Source organism: Chelonia mydas, chromosome 11 (genome assembly GCF_015237465.2).
Source record: "Chelonia mydas isolate rCheMyd1 chromosome 11, rCheMyd1.pri.v2, whole genome shotgun sequence".
NCBI lineage: Eukaryota > Metazoa > Chordata > Testudines > Cheloniidae > Chelonia > Chelonia mydas.
Genome location: NC_051251.2, coordinates 49,615,834 through 49,636,921, shown reverse-complemented (window position 1 = coordinate 49,636,921; position 21,088 = coordinate 49,615,834). Strand labels below are relative to the sequence as shown.

Here is a 21,088-nt window from a genome sequence, read left to right as displayed (position 1 = left end):
ACCAGGACTGTTAGAAAGCCACAGAGGTCATGGAACTGGAGAGTGGCTACTTAGAGAAGAGTCTTCATTCGACAATAATTTTTTCTTATTGTTTGAGTGAACTCTGTTGACTTCCAAGTCTGGAAGAATCCAAACTTTTAAAGACTGATTAATCACTATGATAAGACATGGATTTGTAAAGCATATTCACTTGATTAACTGAAATAAGAAACAAAGTAAAAAGATGAATGACAAAGATTAATTGTTCGCTATGAGGTATAGTGAGTGCATGGAGAGCCCAGAGTTTCTATTTGTCAAGAGAATGGTTTTATGAAGAAAACTGATGCTTCTCCTCCCACTTCCTCCAGACTTTTCTCTGATTCCTTTGTTTGCTATAGAATGCCATGTGGTCACCGAGCATCAGGGAACTGATGGCAAATAGCATATGTTTTTTAAAATATAAAAACTAGAATGAAGAGCAGGAAGCTTAAATACGTCGTATATGAAATGTTATGCATAACATGACAAAGGCTGTATTTTAACTACATAAGGTTTAAGCAAGGCTCCATTGAAGTCAATATCAAAACTTCCTTTGACTTCAAAAGAGCTAGGATTTCACCCATCTTGGCTGATAATGGAATTTTTTGTTCTTTCTTGATGCTTCTTAATAAGAGAGAGTTTGCAATGATAACCTTGTGAGACCTCTGATGGTCCTCTCTGATATAGACTGAGAGTTCAGTCCTCCAGACAGTTAGACTAGAAGACTTTAAGCCCAGAAGGGACCATCATGATCATCTAGTCTGACCTCCTGCACATTGTAGGCCACAGAACCTCTCCCACCCATTCCTGTAATAGACCCATAACCTCTTGCTGAGTTATTCAAGTCCTGAAATTTAAAGACTTCAAGTTACAGAGAATCCACCATTTACTAGGGCTTAGTAACCGTTTAAACTAGGGCTCCCAAGCAATAAAAAAATAATCATGATGAATCTCAGTTTTAATCGCGCTGTTAAACAGAGCGACTAAACTCCTGTTAATCTCCTTTTACTGATCTAGGTGGGCTCCCTTCAGCTGAGCGAGACCTTGTTTGCAAGGGAGGGTGGATTTTACCTTAGGGACTCTACATGGGGCAGGGAGGAGATGCTGGTGCAGGGAGGCTGAGCTCACCAGGCCTCTGTTCTCTATGGGATGCCAGCTGACCAAAGGCATTGGGGAATGTGTGGGGGGGAATGTGTTGATCCCTGGAACAAGAGGCATGGCACGGGGGGACAGGGGTTAGTCTCCAGAGCGAGGGGCGAACTGGGGTCATTGGGGCACAGTGCGGTCAGGATCCCTACCTCTCTGCTGGAGCTAGAATGGGAGCCACTTCCTCTTTCTTCTTCTGTTCTCTTCCCACCCGCTGGTAGTGGCTTGGGTTACTGCGCCTGACCAGACACTGTCAGATTCCTCCTTCCCTGCCCAGAGGTATGCAATTAACATATTAAAAAATTAATGTGTTAATTGTGTTTTCAGTTAATCACAGGCATTAACTGTGATTAATTGACAACCCTAGTTTAAACCTGAAAGTGACCAATGCCTCATGCTGCAAAGGAAGGCGAAAAAATCCCAGGGTCTCTGATATTCTGACCTAGGAGAAAATTCCTTCTCAGACCCAAATATGGCGAGATGCAGAAGCCAGACACCTGGGAAAGAATTCTCTGTAGTAACTTGGAGCCCTCCCCAACAAATGTCCCATCACTGGCTATTGGAGATATTTGCTACTAGCTGTTGCAGATTGGCTACATGCCATTGTTGGCAGTTTCATCATACCATTCCCTCCATAAATTTATCAATCTCAATCTTGAAATTAGTTAGGTTTTTTGCCCCCATTACTCTCATTGGAAAGCTGTTCCAGAACTTCAATGCTCTGATGGTTAGAAAACTGTCTAATTTCAAGCCTAAACTTATTGATGGACAGCTTATATCTATTTGTTCTTGTGTCCATAGTGGTGCTTCACTTAAATAACCCCTTTCCCTCGTTGGTGTTTATCCCTCTGATGTATTTATAGAGACAATCATATCTCTTCTCAGCCTTCTTTTGGTTAGGTTAAACAAGCCAAGCTGTTTGAGTCTCCTCTCAAAAGGTAGGTTTTCTATTCCTCTGATCATCCAAGTAGCTCTTCTCTGCACCTGTTCCAGTTTGAATTCATCTTTCTTAAACATGGGAGACAAGAATTGTACACTGGATTTCAGATGCGGTCTCACCAGTGCCTTGTATAATGGTATTAACACTTCCCTGTCTCTACTGGAAATACCTCTCCAGATACATTCTAGGATTGCTTTAGGCTTTTTCACATTGGTGGTTCATAGTCATCCTGTGATCAACCAATACACCATTTCTTTCTCCTCCTCTGTGGCTTCCAACTGATAAGTCCATATCTTACAGCAAAAATTCTTGTTGTTAGTCCCTAAGTACACGACCTTGCACTATTAAATTTCATCCTACTTCAAATACTCCAGTTTTCAAGGTCATCAGACCTTCTTGTATGATATTCTGGTCCTCCTCCATATATTCTGGTCCTTCTCATCCACAAATTTTATCAACACATTCCTACTTTTTGTGCCAAGGTCATTAATAAAAATATTAAATAAGATTGGTCCCAAGATTGATCCTTGAGGAACTCTACTAGTAACCTTCCTCCACCCTGACAGTTCACCTTTCAGTATGACATGTTGTGGTTTCCCCTTTAATCAGTTGCTTATCCACCTTTCAATTCTCATATTAATCCCCATCTTCTCCAATGTAATTAATAATTTCCCATGGAGAACTGTATCAAATGCCTTACTAAAATTCAGGTAGATTAGATCTACTGCATTTCCTTTGTCTAAGAAATCAGTTATCTTCTCCATGAAGGAGATAAGGTTGGTCTGGCACAACCTACCTTTTGTAAAACCATGTTGTATTTTATCCCAATTACTGTTTACCTCTGTGTCCTTAATTACTTTCTCTTTCAAAATTTGTTCCTAGACCTTGCAAGACTTCCCACTGTGAGTAATCTCATCAAAGACAACAGGGCTAATTAGGGTAGTAAACACTACACCTATTAATTGTTATTTTCATGATAAATATGAACCTTCAGCAGGCTGATTGAAAGTTATAATCTCTCTTTCTCTCTTATCCTTTCAGTTTTTGATATATTTTATCTTATCCCTGAATAGCCTAATAGTTCATTGGAAACAGAGGGGCTGATCAAAATCTCACCCAAAGACTTCTATTCACTTTGTTTGGTCTGGGTTAGGCCAATAAGGGCAGTATGCAACTGGCAATTATATGCAGAAGCACCTTTTAGGTATATCCAACTGAACACAGTGAACCTCCAATTTAGGTGCATGCTTTTCAAGATTTAGACTAAGATTTTCAAAACTCACTAGCAATTTTTGGTGCATCAACATCTGAGAGCCCAAATGAGACACCATAAAGGGTTATGATTTTCAGAAGATAGGTGCTCAGCATTTTCTGAAAATGTAGGCCCTTATGTGGTGTTTCAAGCTGAGCACCCAAAACCACTAGACACTTTTGGAAATCTTAGCCTTAAACCGCAATGTTCATGTTATTCTGCTTCTCATGAAAACTGTAAATTTGTGTGTACGTGAGTGTGGCTTGTAATTCTTCAGTAAGAACTATGTATATTATGGAGCCTTTTTTTTTAATTGCTCACTGTTGCATAAAATAGACTGATGAAGAATCTGTGAGTGCAAACACTCACTTGGCACAGAGAGGGTTTTACTGCTGCTCTAAAACTCATAAAGCATTCTAACAGATTGAAAATCAAATGCTGTGAAAAAAATGTTTGGGCATTGAATTTTTAAACAAATTTCAAGCTTTCATATTAAAGCTTGATTTTCACTGTTTGGAATAGAAATCCACGTCAGTTTCATCTCAGCTTGTGACAACACTATCAGTGTTTACAGCAAAGCCAGGTGGTTAGCATTGCTACTATTGAAGTAAATTGTAAGAATGTTATGTTTGTCTAATTCTCTAAGGCAATGGTTTCCCTGGAAGAAAGACCCGATATCCTTAGAGAATGACATGGAAAAAATCCAGACCCACAAACCACAATTTCTAGTCTGTGGTTATGCTGGGATACAAAAGGAAATTACAAAATTTAAAGGGAGCTGAGGAAAGGCCTCTACAAGATGTTCTGATGGGATACATGCACAGATCTTGTATAGTATTTTTAGTAGTACAAAAATGTTTGAGGATCTAGCCTAATTCTAGGATGTGTTATGTATTGGCTGATATTTGTTAAGATAATTCATGGCTTTAACAGATGGTGCTTTTTTATTGTTGTGTGGGAGCATATTTGGAATTTTGTGTTTCTAATGTATTTATGCTTTTAGTGAAAACATTGTTTCCCATATGATATCTGCCGGACTGCAGTTCATTAAAGTATTTTTAATGCTGGTTGGAAAATACTTTTCTCCACGGAAAATTTAAACTTTTTTGTCAAAACCCTAAAACTTTTTGATTTTCAGCTGAAAAATCAAAACTTTTGGAGAAAGTAGACACTTTCTGCAAAAGCTTTCATTCAGTCAAAAACCAAAATGTTTTATTTTCCACGGAGAAAAGTGTTTTCCAAGCAGCACTAAAAATACTTGAATAAACTGTAGGCCAGCAAATATCATATGGGAAACAATGGGTTTGCGGATTTTGTATTTTCTGTATGAAAAGTTTTGTCATAGCTACAATTTTGTTGGATAACTCACTTCATTGACTTTAGAATCCACTGAAATATTTTGGATTCTAAATACAGAATCAGACCCTTTGGGGGTTTCAAGTTCTATTTGTGACTGCCCAGTAAAACTTCTTGTACTGGTTCAACTTTCTGGTTCTCCCATGGCTCTAAGCTGATAGCATACAAACAGTGGACTTGTGTGTTGTGTGAACTAGCTGCACAAAGCTGGTGCAGTTTTGGAAAGGGATCTGTGAAACAAAATCAGGGGGTGTGTCCCCACATTGAAGTACCACACACACATCTTACTTGTGTATCATATAAACTACCTGCTAAACCAGTTCTTAAGAAAGATTTAAAATAAAGAGAGGGCAGAGAAAGGATGGGGCAAGTGACAGTTTACAAGAACAACAGGCACAGAGAAGGAGGGAAAGGGTTTGGAGGAAGAAAGGGGGAAAATCAATTAGAAACAGAGACATTGTTGTACTGGATCAGACCTGTGGTCTGACTTGTCTAGTATGCTATCTCCAACAGTGGCCAGCACTAGATGCTTCAGAAGAAAGGTGCAGGAAACCTCATAGTAGACAGACATTGGATAATCTGTCCCTCATGAAGGTCTCATGCCAAACCCTGGTAGAGATTGGTTTAAATCCTAAAGCAGATGGTTTTATATCCCTTCCCAAAAAATGTCAGCATTAGCTATTATAACTCTGGAGAGTCTTGTTATCTATATAAATGCCCAACCTCTTTTTGATTCTTGCTAAATTTTTGGCAGTGAGTTCCAGGGCCATATTATGATTGTGTAAAGAAAAAAAAATCAGGTTTGAAGTTGCCACTTTTCAGTTTCTCTGAACTTCCCCTTGTTCTTGTGTTACAAGGCAGGAAGACTATTTTCAGAGATACTGCCTGATCTTGTATATATCTTATTGGGTAAAACTTTCAAAAATGCTTAAATCCCATTTTGAAAAGTGCTGTAGGCATTTAGGAGCATAAATCCCATTGAAAGTCAATGGAACCTAGGCTTTCAAAGGGCCAGATTTACAAGGGTATTTTAGCACCTTAAAAAGGCAGATTCCTACTGGAATTTTTAAAAAAGCTCCTAAGAAAGTTAAGCACTTAATTCCCATTGAAAGTCAAAGGCCCAACTCATTTAAATGCTTTTAATAATTGCAAGAGACACTTGTCTGCTTCTCTAGGGGCATAAATACCTTTAAAAATCTGGTCCTACATCATTTAAGGACTTTTGAAAATGTTACCCTATAGTCTTATCCACAGACATCAGAGAAATGTGTTTCATGGAGTGCCATAGATAAATGCAAACCAAATTTTATTTCATGAGGGTAAACCTGGTGGTAGACCCTTAAATGACACTTAGATCATAATTATGAGGAGGAATTATTAAAGACCATTATATCAGTAACAAAAACAGTGTGGAGAAGGGGTGCGGAGGGGGAGAGGATTAGGAAGGAATGCTATTCATTGCTGAAAGAGTGTTTTCTTCCTTTTTAAAATACCATCAGTCTTGCTTTCTTGTTTCTTGTCCTATGTTGCTTTCATGCATGGGTGGGGGAGGGCGCAGGGGTGGGAGTGCTGAATATTCAACAGGAACAGCTGTTGGATGACCCTGACAGATATCCTCATAAGTTTTATGTGTTTTTCCTTGTCTGTGCATTGAGGTCTTGACAATAAGCAGACACAGAGTCCCAGAGTTGTTCATGACTCATTTTTGCATATAAGTATTCTAGTCTGGAGTAATTTCGATATACATCCATACTCAAACCTGCATGTTCTTCAGAAATTAAACCGCAAAGACAAAAACAAAATTATATCCAGAGAAGACCTAATAGAATATAATTTACAACTTAATTCATATTCATAGCTGCATTGTGTGATTTGTGCTTTTTCTATCAATTTTTTTTCCAGAAGATTAACCTTTGCCAATTGTTGGGACCAGATTCTAACATCCTTCCTCATGTGATTTAGCTGCTTGCTCCTTAAGTGTGGTCCCATTGACTTCATTGAGACTGCATGTGGAGTAAGGTGGTACTCAGCTTGAACAAGGGCTCCACAATCTGGTCCTTAATGATTTAGGCCTTGTCTACACTTGCAATAGCATGCAGCTACACACCACAGTGAAAGGCAGGCTGTGTCCGCTGTGGTGTGTAGCAACATGCAGTAGTGAAAGGCTCCAGCAGGGAGGTGCCAGAGCCATTCTCCGCCGCCTCTATCCTCCTAGAGCCTTTTCCTATTGCCAAAGCCTTTCACTACAGTAGTGAAAGGCTCTGGCATCAAGACACTACAATGCTAAAAATAGCAGCATAGAACATGGAGGCACTGTAGAGAGACGTGTAGGGTATATACTCTCGGGTTCAGTCACGTAGGGCATCCTACTCACCTAAGTTGTGCCTCACTGTCTACACTGCTATTTATACACATGCTCGCTGGACTTGCAGCGTCTATATTGTGTCACCACACGTTAGATTTAACCTTTACTGGCACGGGTTCCTCTACGGTCAGCTCTGTTTACCTGTGGGAAGCCTCACACTCCCTTCTGGTGCCTGAGCAAAAATTGTGAACAATGCATAACCATAATTTTATAATGCAGATCTTTACAGTGTGACTTGAACAGGCATAGAATACACCTATCTAACCACACTGGTGACTGTCTACTTTACTTTTTCCTTTCTTCCTATGTCTTGCATGTCTTCAACAGATTGCCAGTCACTGCACCTCAACTCTTGTAAAGATACTGTAAATACATTGCTATGAAAACATTATATTAATCTGTATCATCTTCCTGGCTCAAACATTGAGCAATATTTGTCCAGATTTTAGTTTTTCTCGGTGTGCTGTTTGTAAAGACTAGACAGCTGAGGTTTTTCCTCCCTTTCCTGATGCGTTCAGACTTGGCACTCACTAACGTGAATTGATTGATGTCTGGCCTCCACAACAGTAAACAGTAATTGGAATTGTACGTGATAGATTCTCTCTTTTCCATTAGAATTTCTCTCTGTCAATTAACGCTACCGTCCACCCCCCAAAAAACGGAAGGTAGGTAGGTAGGGCTGTACTGCAACATTTCCAGTAGCCACAATTCCACCCCATTGCCAGAGCCTTTCCCGGCTGCCAGAACCTTTCACTGCAGCATGTAGCTACAGGTGTAGCACCTGTACTCTACAAGCCACTGTAAGTGTAGGCATAGTTTTAGACCACTGTAGTGCTTCCTGGACTTCCAGTGACACTTTTCCCGAAGGCCGCAACCCTTCCTCTACCTCTTTTGCACAGGCTAGTGCTAGGAGTGGTGCTCACCCTGTCTAGAGTCTTTGCGCTCCTGTAGTACTTGGACTCCCATTATGCTCAGCTCCTGCACTGAGGGTGAAAGAGGTGGAGATTCTTATTGTGGTGATTCTCTCCCTTTTCACACTCACACAGGCCCCTGGCTCTTAGAGAGAGGGAGCCTGACGGTCAGGAGGCCTCGGTTCTATTCCTGTCTGTGCCACAGCATGGACTTGCTGTGTGACTCTGAACAGGGATCCTGGATTAGATGGACCAATACTTTAGTAAATGCTATTTTCCTGTGTATGAAAATAATTGGTGGGGCATACGCTTTTAAAAAAATAATTTGGCATGGAATAAAATATCACCTTGCAATAGTAAGTAAACATGTTTTTCCAGACCCTTTTTTAGCTAATTGCTCCAAAGCAAGTGCTTTTCTTATAAGGATAATAAAACGTGTTGCACCTGGTTTGCATTATACAGCCAAATAAAAATAAAATCAAGGATAAAGAAAATCTTTACCTTTCACAAAATTAAATTTATTATTTTAAAATGAGTTGGCAGAATAGTTAATATGAGGCTGAGAACTCATATGTATTAATTTGCTCTTGTCTCTCTTTTCTAGGAGCTTGAGTTGCCAAAGGATCACCCTACATAAAAATCTGTTTTTCTCTTTTGTTTGCAACTCCATCGTTACAATAATTTGGCTGGCGGCAGTTGCCAACAACCAGCAGTTAGTTGCAACTAATCCAGTAAGTGAAAGTGGATTTGGCTGCACTGTTGATTTGTGTGGAAAGACATTTAGTGATGGAAAATATTAATAAATTAGATATCATTAGTTCATGACATCATGTCTATCAAAGCTAACATTTTTGAATTGCAGTAAGAATTTATTCATTCTTTAAATAATGCAATAGATGTCTGGTCAGTTTGGCCAGCTAAGGTTTGTGAAGGCAGGGGAGTTCAAAATCACATGGATCTTTATTAAATAGATAGTATTGGACTACATTTCTGATTTCAGTTTGGTATTGTGTGTCATGCAGCTAGATCTCTTGTATTCTTGCACAATACTAAAACAATGTCAGGAAAGTAGTATGATCTGGAAGAATGACTTAAACGAAGTTATACCAGGGATGAATTTGTCCTGGGGTTGGCAGTCAAGAAGTCTTGAGTTCTAAACCTGCCTCTGTTATTTGCTTTCTTTGTGGCTTTTGTTCCACCCCCACTCTCCCCTCCCCCTTTAAAGTTGGATAATGACACTTCACTGTCTCATGGGAGTGCAGGGCAGCTAGTGAGGCTTATGTAGTGAGGGCTAGATTGTATAGCCCTTGTTCATTTCTGAACACTTACATAAAAAGTGCTGGTCATTTTCAATACTCAAAAATACTTCAATTTAGATACAGTCAGGTGCCTGATGGTTTAACCTTGCATTTCACTCCTTAGCAGTAACAACTAGAAAATTTACTGGTTAGCATACAGTAGATATCTTTTTTCTTCTGGGTGGTCTTAGATATAGTATTTCTGGTATTTACTCTAAGGCTAGCTATACATTAAAATAGCTCTGTCATGTGCTGCTGCCTGCTTAGCTTATCAAGGGAATGATTATTCTGAGCAATCCCATGAATCCAAGCTTAGATGAGTTTTCTCCAGTGGACAGGAGAAGTAGTGGTTTCTAAGCCATTTAGAATTTTGCCTGGACTATTTCAAAAGAATTTAAGATTATGCTCCAGAACTAAATAAAAATAAATGCATAGATAGTGACTGGCTTTCCTGTCACACACTACTGGTACAACTCCAACATCTTTAGTGGAATGATTCAGATTCAGACTGGTGTTGGGGAACTTGCCTGTGTAAGGTAACAGTAGGATAAATGTGTATGGGCCTGATTTTGATAGCATTCACATTGGTGTAGCATAGTAGAAGTAGACCAGTGCAAAACTGTGTGAGAGGAAAATTAGACCCTATTAGACTGTCTTTGTTTAGTTCTAAAGTTTAGGATTAAGTTTTGTAGAGAGGACTGGGGCAAAAAGTCTAAAAAGCTATTACGGAGGTGAATCTCCTCCTTTCACTGAGGAGAGTGCATGCACTGTTTCCACTGGAGTTGCTGGTGTAACTGAGAGGATAATGTGGCCTAATCAAAGGATCTTCTTCCCAAAGATATTACTTACCATCAGATACTTTTCACAAAGATTTGAGGAATCTTTATTTACCTGCATTGATTAATTTACATCAGTGTTGGCAACATGAGGAACCTCTGAGGGGAAAACGTCATCATTTTAAAAGATTTCCCTAGGTCCACTATGTTCTCCATAGTGCTGGAAGCCTTCAGCATTCATCCCAAAAATCAAGTCAGCTAATAAAACTACAGTCTCCTTTGTGGAGTCATCTGGATGTCACCTTTTGAGTACTGCATTATGAATAACACATATCAAAGCAAACTTTATAGCAAAGCAGAGTGATGCAATAAGTAATGCTTCCCTCTTGCCATTGAATCTCTTGGAACCATTACAAACTAATTATTCAAGCTGTATTCTTTGTTTTTTCCACAGGTTAGTTGCAAAGTATATCAGTTCATTTACCTGTATTTAATGGGTTGCAATTACTTCTGGATGCTCTGTGAAGGCATTTACCTGCATACTCTCATTGTGGTGGCTGTCTTCGCGGAGAAACAACACCTGATGTGGTATTATCTTCTCGGCTGGGGTATGTAATTCCATAGGTTGATCTCTTTAAAAGAAAAAAAAACAAACAACTGATGCCTCAAGTATACTTTCTTTCTTTTTTTTTTTTTTGGGGGGGGGGGACCATCATTTTTAATTTAAATCTATAAAACTAATATTATGTACGCACGTACTTCAACAATGTATACCAGATCAATTTTGTTTCTCTGAAATTAAATATGTCCTTACTGTTTTAGCAAAGCTTTCTGCACATACTTCTGTCTTTGCTAAAAGACAGATTATGTACTGGAGAAGTCAGGAAGTGACTCCTCCTTTGCATAGAGAAAAGCGCGTCTTACTATGAAGAGACAATAAGAAGTAATTATTCATTGTTTCTCATCTCGAAGATGTTTATACAGGAATGAATGTTTGTTTCCTGAGACGTCTCACCAGGCCTAGGGTGGAGGAGGGTCAAAACTGAATTGGGGAAGGCCAAGCATTTATTTTTCCAGAGGTTCCGCTTGACCTGTATTGTTCACAAAGCAAATAGAGAACTACTGTAGGTAAAGAGCTTACGTAAAAAACAACACCAAAGACCACAAACTGAACATGACAAATTAAGGCAGTGTGGGATAGTGCTTTCACAAAAGGCAGGACTCAGGCTTCTGGCTGTATTTGCACAAAGCTTTCAGGCCAAAATTTTCTGAAGTGACTAGTGATTTTGTGTACTTCGGCTTTTGGTTGCTCATCTTGAGACGCATTCAAGAGGCTTGATTTTGAGAGCATAGGTGTTCAGAAGTTTCTGAAAATCAGGCCCTTTTATGTTGTCTCAGATTGGGCACCGCAAATCACTGTTCAAAATGTAGGTAATTAGAGATTCAATAAAGTATTTTAAATCTCTTTTCTGGTAGTTTTATTTTTATCAACTCAAGTACATACACTGTACTATAGATCAATAAAAATGATTCTAGAGTCGTTTTAATTAACCCTGTTGAGACTGTGAACTTTTATGCATATCCTGTTAAGAATTAATATAGCTTGCAGTCTGGAAAATGTCAGTACAGTTGGAGTTGTACTTTTTTAAAATGCCTTTTTGTTTACGATTTGACCTAAGATTTATTTATATAGACAGGTTCAAATTTCCTAATAACACAACATACTGGACTACATTTCTGTATGACAGGACATACATTGGAGCAAATCAAATGATGTTTTGCTGTGTAGTGCTATATAGTTTTGTACGTAGCATGGTCGAAGTGAAAAAATATAAGATTCCCACAGCTGATGCAAATAGTTGTTTCCTAGTTATTTTCCATGTACTAGAAACCAACAAAACACATAAAAAACAAGCAAAACATAACCAGTAAAATTGCATGGCTATTCATACTGCAAAACACCGGTGAATTAGAGGGGGGCTTGTCTAGCAATCTACACAGAATTGCACTGATATAAGGAAACATGCCTAAAAATGAGCATTAATTTTCAAGTGTGAGAATGAAAACAGTAGATTAAAAATGTTGTTACATTAACTTACCCGATCTGATTTAAAATTTTCAATCTGTCTTCCTACTCGAGGCCCTCATCCAGCAGAGCTTTAAGCATGGGCTTAATTTTATAAAGTCAATGGGTCGACTCACTTGCTTAAATGTTTTGCTGGATTGGAGTCTTACTTCCTGCACTGTTACTCAGGATTAGATTTTTCAACACAGAAGCTTGCTGCATCAGGTCTTACTCTGGAAAAGTCTCATTCCAATCGAAAAGTACCTGAAATCAGTTATATCTGTGTGCCTGAGTGAGGCATGCAGGATGAAATTAGTTTTATTATGTGTATTCATTCATTATGTTTAAAACTTACTCATTGCCACTTTAACAGTTCTTTTTTTGATGAAGTCAGAATTAATCCTTGAATTAGGCTGATTTATAAATTTGCTGTTCTCAGGATTCCCGTTGATCCCTGCCTGCATACACGCTATAGCGAGAAGTCTGTATTTCAATGACAAGTAAGTAAAATCTCAGTTTTTGTTTCTAAAAATGTAACATTTTCTTTCAAGGAGAGATGATAATTAATAAAAAGCCCAAATGCTTATTCTTCCCATTTTCTCCACAGCTGCTGGATCAGTTCTGAAACTCATCTGCTGTACATTATCCATGGTCCTATTTGTGCTGCTTTAGTGGTAGGCGTTTTTCATATGATCATTTGTTTTTTCTTGTCAATTTCCTGATTGTTCCTAGTCTTTTTACAGAATGGGTAGGATCAATATCTCCCGCCACAAAAAGGGTGTGACTGTGAAGACAAGAGGACAGATTCACTAATGGTTTAAGTGCAAAACACCAGTGAATGTATGTTGTGGGTCCCCTTCTGTGTCCAATCAACAGAGGATAGAGTATGTTACAGCCCTCAGCTACAGAGTTTTCAAGCTGCTGCATGCTTTCAGCTCATGCTTTTAGTTCTGGAGGCCCTTAGTTCAATCACCAGTGTGTAAGCCAAGATGGCAACCATCCTGTAAGCAGGTTCAATTCCATTGTAGTCAGTGCAGTTGCATTCATGCCAGTGATGAACTTGGGCAAAGTTTTGCTAAGGTTTGCCAGAAAATGACTTCACAGTTGGAAATAAATCTCCCTTTCTTCTTTTTTCTATGCTTCTGGTAATGAAAATATTTTACTATACTGGTTGTTGATAGTACTTGTGCTGACATAATGGATAAGTTACCTCTCTTCTGAATCTAAACAGAGTTCTTGTCTAATTACTGTGGTTGCCATTCTTAGTTTGATCAACATGGATCACAATTAATTACAGTTAGGTCTTGTCTACCTGAGAGAGTTTCTCTGGTGACAGAAACGGATATAGTTAAATTGGTACAAAGCCCTGTGTGGACATACTTATTTCAGGATAAGAGTATCTTTCCTTGATTTAGCCTAAATTGACAGGGAACAAGTTTAAGTTACACTAAATATAAGGTTTCAGAGTAGCAGCCGTGTTAATCTGTATCTGCAAAAAGAAAAGGAGTACTTGTGGCACCTTAGAGACTAACAAATTTATTTGAGCATAAGCTTTTGTGAGATGCTCAAATAAATTTGTTAGTCTCTAAGGTGCCACAAGTACTCCTTTTCTTTTTACTAAATATAAGGCACTTTTAAACCAAAATAAGAGTGTCCATGGGAGAGGGGGGAGAAATTGCATTAGTTTAACTATATCAGTTTAAAAACCAATTTAAATTAAACCAATGCAACTTTCCCATGCAGACCAGGCCTCAGAGGCACATCAGAAGTTCTCCTCCCATATATAGTGTCTCTGGCAAAGATACAGTGTCAAAAGGCAAAATTTTCAAAAATGCCTAAGTCCTATTTTCAAAAATGATTTAGGCACTTAACGGCCAGATTTCCAAGGGCAATTGGAGCCTAAAGATGCAGATAGATGAATTTTCAGAAGCACTTTAACTGGGCAAGCACCTAACTCCCAATGAAATCCAAGTTGAGGCCTATCTGCATATTTATGTGCATAAATACCTTTGAAAACCAGGCCTAAGTCCCACTTACTTAAAATGAGATGCAGTCTCTTAGGTACTTCCGTGTCTTTTGAAAACAACTCCTAAATCACCACTTCTGAAAATTTTCCCCAAATGTCCAAGACCAGAAAGTGTTGGCACTAAACAAAAATCAAATGAGATTTTCAATTAGGTCAAAATCCTGTGGCCAAATTAAGTATTGCATAACGACCTGAATGTGGTTCCATGGGGGATGGTGAGAGAGAGAGAGAGGGAGGGGGAGTGCAGAGAGTTAGGTAAGAGTACAACTGGTTGAAACTTGGAATTTCTGTTCCAGTAGAAATTCTGATATTTCAAAATAGGTTTTTGTTCCATTTCAGAACTTTGTTTTGAATTTTTGAAATTTCCCACTAACAGGAAATTTCACAAACAATGGTTTTAAAAAATTGAATTGTTATCAAAGGAAACTGAGTGGCTGGCTGCCTGGACACCTGTGAAGCAGGAAGCCTAGCAGCCATGAGAGCCCTGGCTCCATCTGGAGCTTCCAGGCTGCCTGCTGTGGGAGCCATGTCCTCACTAGCGGTAGGACTTCCAGGGTCACCAGGCTCTCAGTTCCACGGCAGGGAGCCTGTGAGCCCTGACATGGCTGCTCTACCCTGAAGTCTCAGACAGTGGAAGCCTGGGTCTCCAGCCCTGGGTCAATCGGTATAGTGGGGCTGCCCTGAAGCCATTGACCTTAGATGCCCTGGGATCCTTGGCCTCAGTGCAGTCTGCACAGTGGGACTGGGGACCCTGGAAACCTCACCCCCAGCAACCTTCGAGGAAACCAGGCAAGTTTCTGACGGATCCCTGCCTGTCATTCAACAAAACTTTGTTGAACCCATGATGTTCCCATAAAGCATTTCAGGTTTGACAAACTTTTCACCAGAAAATTCCCAACCAGCTATAGATAAGGGGCTTCGCCTCCACCCCCGCAACCGGAGCAGAGGAAAGAACAGGTGGGGCAGGCCCTGACTAATAATCCTGTGAGTATGTGAATCCATCACCCAGCCCCTTTCCATAAGATGTGTAAGGGTGTGTGTTCTGCCCCTGGAGGCTACTGCACAAGGAGGGAAATGATTCTGTTCTATCTTCTTCCTCCCACCCTCACTTGCCTGCGTAAAGTCTATCTACTAGAGTGTACAATTCAATGTTTGTTAAATCACAAACACAAATTAACCTGTGGTGTAAGTAATTGCATCTCCACTGAAGTAAATAGACCTACACCAGAGTTGAATTTAATTTTGGAATTTTGGCTTTGTGATAACACTAATCAAAGGAAAATATGAGTCAAGGGAAAATATCTGGCTGATTAAAGAAAGAATTTCTATTTTATATATACATATACAAGCACAGCTATCTTGGCAATTAATAACTATAAAAAATGCATATAAAGCTCTGCTAAACTGTTATCCAGTGATAGTAACATTTTATAAATGAGCCTGAACATGTCAATGACTCTACACATTAAAATAATTCCCTTTAGTATAAGATAATCAGAAAACCTGGACTGGCTGACCTCAGCAAAATTAGCATGTAAAAACACACCAACTTTAATTTTTCATATCATTTTCCAGTTTGCCCAAGGCAGTTTTGTTAACAATTAATAAATTGAACAATGTTTTGGTAAATAGTTCAAAGTTGCCCCTGAGGCTGAAATTGTTTCGATTTGCATGTCATCTTTGTACAGAAGACAGAATGTGTGGGCCACTGACTCCATCTATCTCCAGCCAGTTGGTGATACCTCATAATGTTCATGAAGTGTGTCAGCGACTGAACCTTTAATGCTTATCATGATCAGTTTATTTGCTTTGTTGTTAGCTGGTTTGGCAAGGGGCTTTGTTCAACTTCCGTTCAAATTTTGTAACTTAGACACTTTCATACAGAGAAGACAAACAAAAAGCTGGCATATTTAAATAGGCCAACACTGAGTGCTTTTTGTAAGTCTGCTCCCACTAGGGTGACCAGATGTCCCGATTTTATAGGGACAGTCCCGATATTTGGGGCTTTTTCTTATATAGGCTCGAATTATCCCCCACCTTCTGTCCTGATTTTTCACACTTGCTGTCTGGTCACCCTAGCTCCCACTGAAGTCTAGGAGAGTTTTGCCACTGATTTCACTAGACTAGCACTGAGCATGTCTGAAAATCCCACCCTCTAAATCCATTTACTTTTCATGCATCTGTTTTTATTTATTTATTCTTTTTTGATCATCATCAACGATATTTATACAAAGTGGAGGGAGGTTCTAGACCCTCACAGTCTCTCTCCTTCTTTTGATGCCTGCTTTGAAGCCATTTGTTCTCATATTATAACCACTCTAAATTCCCTCTTGAGTGTCACAAATGCGTGACATCACAATTACTTTCATGAAATTACTGCAGGACATAAACTCAATATCCAGCATTATGAGCCCAGCTCTCAATGACTGCTGCAAAAGAAATTATACTGGGAAAAATGCAATTTGTCACTTTCTCCATGAAAATGACTGAACCTTTTTGACTCCAACATTCCAGAAAACATTCTCTCCTAAACTGAGAACGAATCTGACAGATTTCAGCCAGGAAGGAAAAAAGATTGAAAATATTATAAACAACTGAAAATTATCCCTTAGAATGGAAACATTGGTCCCACTTTAACCAGGGGCCGGATCCAACCGTGGACCTGATTCAATACCCACTAAAGTCAATGGAAATTATATCAAGCCCTCTAGATATTGTTACCTGGTCTGCCTACCTTTAATCTCAGTTTTCTGCCAACTAAAATAAGAAAATAGGATTTCTTCTCCCCCTCACACACCCTCCTCGGACAGAATACTGAACCCATTGGTCAGCCTATTATCTTAGCTGTTGAGAAATGTTTGCTGAGGTGGTCCTTGGGGTACATAGATGCTGTGGGTACTCATGCCCTCTTTACAGGTTGATTAGCTAGTGAATTAAGGTAGTTGAGAATCACTTGCCTTTGTCCCATTCCAAACCCACTCCATAATGAAGCACAATGCGTTCCTCTGGAACTGTGATCCATGACCAGTGGGGCATGGACCCTGCAGAGATTCCCTGTATCCTGCCTCCCTCTACCCTGACAATCAGGTCTTCCATACCAGGTAGATTTTGTGGCTGGAAAGTACTTGGGCTTTAGTATTTCCTCTGAAAACCAGTTCTAAATCCATCTAACCTTTCCTCTCCCCAGCATCTACAGAGAGTGAAATCCCAGCTCAATTGACATCAGTAGGGCCAAGATTGCAGCCAGAGAATGCATGTCACTCTATTTTATACTAATATACTACTATTTCTTTAATCCAAAACTGTCTCGTCAAGGAGATGTCACGTACGTAACTATGCTGTCGGTTCTAAAGCTGAGATGTCATTTGTATCTTCCTTAGTTTATACCTTTGAGCTCTGAATTTCATGAAAACTAGAGCACCTTACAGGGTCTGGCCTTATTTGCCAAATTTCTTATCTTCCTCCCTCCCCTCCTCCCCCAAACCAATCAATATCGAAGATAAACAGGCACAAAGTACCTGATCCAAAGCGTATTGAAAGCAATGGCAAGAATCTCATTGATTTCAGTGGTCTCTGGGTCAGGCCCAAACTGCCCAGTGTTGTTCCCATCAAAGTCAACAATAAAAATGCCCTTTGAATTCAATGACAGCAATATCAGGCGCAAAATGTGCTTGAGGCTTGTTAATCTCTATGTCCAACTGCTTTTATTTATTTATTTATTTATTTATTTAAATATATGTACAACTTTAATATTCCTGCATGAATGTTTAATGAAAAGTAGGTTGAAAATGTGGATCTTATTCTCAGTATAAATTTTCTGGGCACTGAGGTAGGAAAAAATATGGATGTAGAGATGATGAAGACTGAACAGGGTTGTAAATCTTTCCCATGACATGTGCAAAATGAAAGAGATCCTTTTTGAAAGCGTTACTGTAATTTCCCATCCTGATAATAGTTAGATGTTATACATTGATTAAAAAAAGACAAGTCAGGCATAAAGACGGAAGACTAAATGCGTTTGCTTTGGCTGTGTAAGCAGAACCCTCATGGCTGAAGCAGTTTGACTGCCAATCCAATGTCCACACTTAACTAAGCATGACCTGCTTTAGTACAACTGTAAGCAACAATATTAAGCTAACAAGATAACTAGAGGAAAGTGTTTTTTCTCCTTGTAGGAGTAACATCTTAAAGATCACAGCTGGGACTTTCAGAGCAGGAGCCAGTGGGAATTGGGTTCCTAACTCCCTTAGGCTGCTTTGAAAGTCCCACCCTCCATGAAGTTAACAACGATGTTTTTAGAAGCCATGCTATTGTGTAATTGATCAATCTACGCCCAAGAAAGGAGCAGCTATAATTTGTATCTTGACTGGAGTTGTCTCTAGTTGCCCAGTGAGTTGCAAATGTTTGCCTAAAGAGTCATGAATAAAGGAATAGCAGGAGAATGGGGAAATGGAGGCCGATGTCCGTTTCTCCAACTGACGAGAATCATTGATCAGAGTGGAAAAAAAGAATAGCAGTGGTTTTTAATTTAAGTAAAAGCAGTTTTGACTTCAGCTATATTAACAAATGAATTTTTCTATGCCAAAGTTTTTATTTCTGCCACTGAAAAGGACAGATTTTAAAATTATTTCTACCATTTATAAGAAGGAACATGTTACAATAGTTTAGTGTATTTTTTCCTTGACAGTTCTTTAAATAAGGCTGAAGACCACAATTCGGCAGGGTAGCTAACAAGACAAGGCATCCAATGAAGTGAGCTATAGCTCACGAAAGCTTATGCTCAAATTAATTTGTTAGTCTCTAAGGTGCCACAAGTACTCCTTTTCTTTTTGCGAATACAGACTAACACGGCTGCTACTCTGAAATCAGTGAGGTATGTAACTTTAACATGAGAGGCAGTATGGTCCAATGGATGAGGCACTGGACTGAACCTCATTAAACCAACCAACCTTATGTTTCTACCTTTGCCACAGACTTGCTGTGTGACCTCGGGCAAGTCATTTCCCTTCTGTGTACATCTATTTGCCCTCCCAACCTTTGTCTGACTTAACTTGTGTAAGCTCTGTGAGGCAGGGACTGTTTTTTCCTATGAGTTTGCACTGTACCTCACACAATGGGACTCCAAATTCAGTTGGGTCTTGTAGTCATTACCATAATACATATAGTGATCATACACATGTGAGTAGTCCCATTGATGTCAATGGGACTATCTGTGCTTAAAGTTTTGCAAGTGCTAAAGTAACTTCCTGAATCAGGGCCTGCCTTTGCTAATTTTGTGAGAAATCAGGCCATCACAATCTCTCTGCTTTAGCATTTTGGAAAAAGTCTCTATTAGTGGCAAAAGAGATTACTGAATATTTCTGCTGCTCCTTTTGTCAGGTCTGCACTCTACTTTGCCACAAAACTAAACCCATTTATCTGATTCATTTATTTTAATATCTGCACTAGTTAGCCTTGCAAATTGTGTGAATGTGTTTATGGTGGGAAAGTGGCATGCTCTATTTTAAAAAATGAAATACAAGCACTAATAAGATTTTATGAATGAAATAGTTCTGTTATGAGCTACTCACCTTTAACTTTTGTTAGTCTAGTGTTTAATTAACCTTCAAGCTGAAGATCTGTGTTAAAAATATTTTGTACTAATTCAGTCAAATTGCCAAAGCTTCAGAGGTACGTGAACTACAAGTTCAGAGAACCACTTTGTATTAAAGTAATAGATCTAAGTGAGAGAGCTTAAAATTAGCAATGAAGGAAGGACATATTGTTGGAATGTACAATAGGAAGTTAGACGAGGATGGTAGGCTGCCTGAAACCTAAATAAATCTCTTGGGAAAGAATCAGAAGACCTTGATTGCCTAAACAAAGCTAAAAGGTAGTTGCTAGTTTCCAGCAGAAACTCATGCAGAAGTTTCCTATGTAAAGCAATTTCCTATTAAATTGATTTAAATAGCTCATAAGTGGAATATAAATAACATGGCACATCCACCTAATACCATGTTGCTGAAACCATGAGCGGCTGTTTATTATGAGTTCATAATTTACGTAACAGTAATGCTGTTGTATACAGAACACTACCACATTGACGCCTGGGTTGTTTGAGGTTGCTAACCAGGTCACAACTTTATTATAGTGAGACAAAAAAGATCTATATCCTAGAGGAGGAAGTCCTGCTTGTTGTAGAAAGACGAGCATTTGCTTGTAGTGGCTCCTTCCCCTATTCCTTGCATTGGTACACCTGCTGGGAGATCTTCCTCATCTCCCCACGCTGTTAAAGACTGTATCTAGACCAAGTTCTTAAATATGGGATCCTATACTGGTAATGGCTATCTGCACCAGTCAGCCTCTCATTCTTGTTCAGAAAGATGGGATTGCCATACAGACCTCCCCCATGAGTCTGGGTGGCGATTAACTTGATGCTTCTTCTTCAGGAAAAAAAAAATACCAATTTAGAGAACTAAGTTTGGAAAGCTCCTTTTGTCCCTAAACAACTTTATACAAGGGAAGTTAATCAATGGTTTGGCCAATAAGGCTACTGTTTGGAGGCAAGTGCCCTCAGCCAGAGGTATTGCTGTCTTTAAAGGGACTTATCCCATAGCCGGGAAGGAGAGTCATTATCTCTGCCCCTTACAACATGTCTGAGATTAGACAACTGCTGCCATTATACAATAATACATGAAAATTCAATGCGATGTTGTCCATTTTATCCTCTTCTCTGACCTCGTTTATTTGTCTACCTGGCTGTGCTTATACTGTGAGCTCTTCAGGGAAGGAATTGTCTCATCTTGCATGTCTGTGATACTACCACAAATAAATAAACAACAATAATTAACAGTTATATATTTGTCACACTTGCATCTTCTAATGGTTTATTTGCACACTCATTGTTTTTTATTAGATTTAGGACACATGCTTGTGAACGAGACCACAAGTTGTTT

General features: G+C 39.2%; 1 protein-coding gene across 6 annotated transcripts in view; it reads left to right on the top strand.

Annotated features, from left to right (window-relative positions):
• The window catches only part of CALCRL (calcitonin receptor like receptor), a 96,970-nt gene that overhangs the window by 58,445 nt on the left and 17,437 nt on the right, over positions 1 to 21,088 (top strand). For all 6 annotated transcript variants that reach the window (XM_037912690.2, XM_043524802.1, XM_043524801.1 and 3 more), the window contains 4 exons: positions 8,593 to 8,719; positions 10,517 to 10,670; positions 12,567 to 12,627; positions 12,735 to 12,801. In XM_037912690.2, the coding sequence (XP_037768618.1) occupies positions 8,593 to 8,719; positions 10,517 to 10,670; positions 12,567 to 12,627; positions 12,735 to 12,801 (409 nt within the window). The remainder of the gene's footprint in view (positions 1 to 8,592; positions 8,720 to 10,516; positions 10,671 to 12,566; positions 12,628 to 12,734; positions 12,802 to 21,088) is intronic.